Raw genomic sequence first — 2,692 nt, 5'->3', positions numbered from 1 at the left:
CGGCGCTGGATGAGCGGCGCGGACGTGTGGGAGGATCGGGAGGACATGCTGGACAGGCTCTGGGACCGCTTCCGGGAAACAGGCGAGTGTCTTCGGTCGAGCGGTATCGCGCGATAACGTGCTGATTGCGTCTCGTAGAACCACCCTCGGTCTCCCACCCCTGGCACGTCCTCACGACGCAGCACCTCCAGGAGCTCTCCTCCTCGTGCAGCGCTCTGCCCTATTCGTACGGGACGCCCACGCTCTCGCCCGCACACACCCCGTCGCACCTCCTCGCCGCGTCCGTCGCGGCCGTGATGCTCCTCGCGGGCGTCCCCGAGGCGTTCACGCGGCTGTTTTGCAGTCGGTATCGCGGTACGCTCGCGAGTCTGCTGGACAATGCGCGTGGGTTGAGGGAGGCGCTCGGCGTTATGGGTGCGAGTGCGAGTGAGGAGGTGGAGGTGGTGAAGGAGGAGGTGGTGGAGATGAGGGGTGTCGGTGGGGATGCAGGTAGGGAGGACAGCGCGAAGGTGCAGGGTGTAAGAGCGAGCATGAGAGCATGTGCGCCCAGCCGTGTGAATGTATCTATGTTCGGGGACCGCAAAGATTGTCTGAGATGGGAGACAGGCAGGGGCAGAGAGAGCTCTATACAGCCCGTCTTACGACCTGTAGGGTATCTGTATACAGTTCACTACAAAGCTGCCTGAGGCGACAAAGGGCAGAGGGTTGAACCTGCACCAGAACTTTCGCATGGTGTGAACTGCTTCCAAGTTCTCTGGACCGAATCATCAGACTCGGACCCCGACAACACGCATTCCGCTTGCCGCTGCGGAGTTCCAACGTGAACCTTCCCGTGTGACAAGCAGGTAAGATCAGCGAATTGCATGCGCAATTCATCGACCCGACTGGTTGGGATGCATGAGAAGGCAATCTCGTGGGTGCCTTTGCACTTGATGACCGGGCCTAGGATGGCTCTTCATTAATCGATTATCAAATTGTGTCCCACGTCATGATTCTTCCTGCAAGCAGGCATGCTTCCAATGCAACAGATACCGACTTCTCTCAAATCATCGAACCGTGACCACACGGTCAATGGGGTACTGACTCTTCCAAGAAGCAGAGGTCAGGTTCTGGCCATTATGGCCTTCTCAAACTTTGTCCGCCCATTGTTCTCCTCTACAAATTCGGAGCCGCCCACTGATCCTGTGAGGGAATGATAATCTTCAAGCAATAGCGCGCGCACCAGAACCCACTGAAGTTGAGAGCAAGCCACTCAGTAGGCTGTAGCTTTCTTTGCGCGGCGTCTGATAGTGTTTGATAGGCCCATCGTGTCGACGGTCGGAGAGGGGGTGGTTCACATCCCGAGTCAACGAACAAACCTTCTCATCACGCTTCGCATCTAGCTCCAAAGTCCGTCATCCATCATCCGAACGAAGCATTGCTTTCAGAGTCATGTTATGAGCATCTTGCGTCGAGTCACCCGAAGTGCCGTCACCTGAACATCTCCGTCCTCATGGCTGTACCTGAGACCACGCAGAAGTCTTCCTTACATGAACTGTGCCCGTTCTGGTATTTCTGGTGAGTACAGATGTTTCCAATCTTGTAGGCTTGCTTGCAGCCTCCGAGAGCACCATACGCCCGTGGCGTCCAGGGCCTTCAGACAATGGACTGTCTTGAAGACTACGCGATCCGTTGAACACGGCGAATAGCGATAAGCGTGGTCTCGGGCGCAGTGTGCATGTGGTTGAGCTTCGGGAAGGTGGCGGTGTCAGAACGAGACACCGAATGTTCCATCAGCTCATTTCGCAGCAAAATCGACGGGCTATGAGTGGGTTCGAGATGCGTGCGTGTTGCCGTTCTTGACGCGCGGACATCGCCCACATTCTGCATCATGGGAGAGGGACGTCCTCGCCATTGGATACGACGAGCAGGTACAGATATGGCCAACGAACATGGGGTCAGTCGCATTCAGGTCCCCATACCGATTGTAAACGTGCACAAAAGCAACGTTCATCGGTGCTATCACCGTGTCCGATATACGTTTACGTACAGGCATTCTGGGGCACAATAATGCTCCGTGCTTCCGAACTGAAATTTGATGACAGAGCCGCTGACCTGCACGCCGTCGGTTCTTCATTTCCCTTCAGATGCTCGGGAGTCTGATGAGTCACAGGTCTAGGCATGGACGTCCGAAGCTGTGGGATATATAGGCCGTTCAGAGTGAGCATCACTCGTTCCCACCGTCCCTCCCCCCCACCTCCTCTCCTCCACCTTCTCGCTTCTCTAACCAACCCCCTTGTTCACCCCCTCCCACTCTCCAAAGCCCGGTCAAACGCTGGACTCCGACATGGTATGCACGCCCACTGCGCCGAGCTCCACACCAAAACTGACCGTCTCAAATCGCCGTGCACAGTCCGCCGCCTTCCCGCCCTCGCAGTTGCACGGTCCGCACGTTGTCCCGGCGACTCGATTTCAGGACCGGCCCGTCATCCCGCCCATCGCGCCTCATCGGCCTTCGCTACTTACCGGTATGTGCACACCACCGCTCTCACTCCACGCTCACCTACTGACCATCCTCATCTTACACCCCGTGCGGGTGTCCTCGAGCGCACGCGGATACTGCCCGCTCTTGCAAGTCGTGTCCGACCCGACCATCCCGTGGCACTCACCTGCCCGATCCACTCCCTCGTGAGCCTCTCCTCTCTCAACCCAG

At 57.5% G+C, this 2,692-nt stretch overlaps 2 protein-coding genes across 2 annotated transcripts in view; both read left to right on the top strand.

Moving 5' to 3' along the window:
* LAESUDRAFT_732207 (uncharacterized protein) overlaps nucleotides 1-276 on the top strand; it is a 7,352-nt gene extending 7,076 nt beyond the window's left edge. Inside the window, exon 2 of the mRNA XM_040910195.1 lies at nucleotides 85-276. Within this exon, the coding sequence (XP_040758266.1) occupies nucleotides 85-117 (33 nt within the window). The 3' untranslated portion in view covers nucleotides 118-276. The remainder of the gene's footprint in view (nucleotides 1-84) is intronic.
* LAESUDRAFT_764515 (uncharacterized protein) lies at nucleotides 10-2,671 on the top strand (the record flags this gene model as incomplete). The annotated part of the gene is made up of 4 exons (XM_040913452.1): nucleotides 10-103; nucleotides 139-518; nucleotides 2,303-2,329; nucleotides 2,393-2,671. The coding sequence occupies 4 exons, from the start codon at nucleotides 10-12 to the stop codon at nucleotides 2,669-2,671; spliced, it is 780 nt and encodes a 259-aa protein (XP_040758265.1).
* Between the last annotated feature and the right edge of the window lie 21 nt (nucleotides 2,672-2,692).

This window comes from Laetiporus sulphureus (genome assembly GCF_001632365.1).
Source record: "Laetiporus sulphureus 93-53 unplaced genomic scaffold LAESUscaffold_79, whole genome shotgun sequence".
Taxonomy (NCBI): Eukaryota; Fungi; Basidiomycota; class Agaricomycetes; order Polyporales; family Laetiporaceae; genus Laetiporus; species Laetiporus sulphureus.
This window is presented reverse-complemented; position numbering and strand designations above follow the sequence as displayed.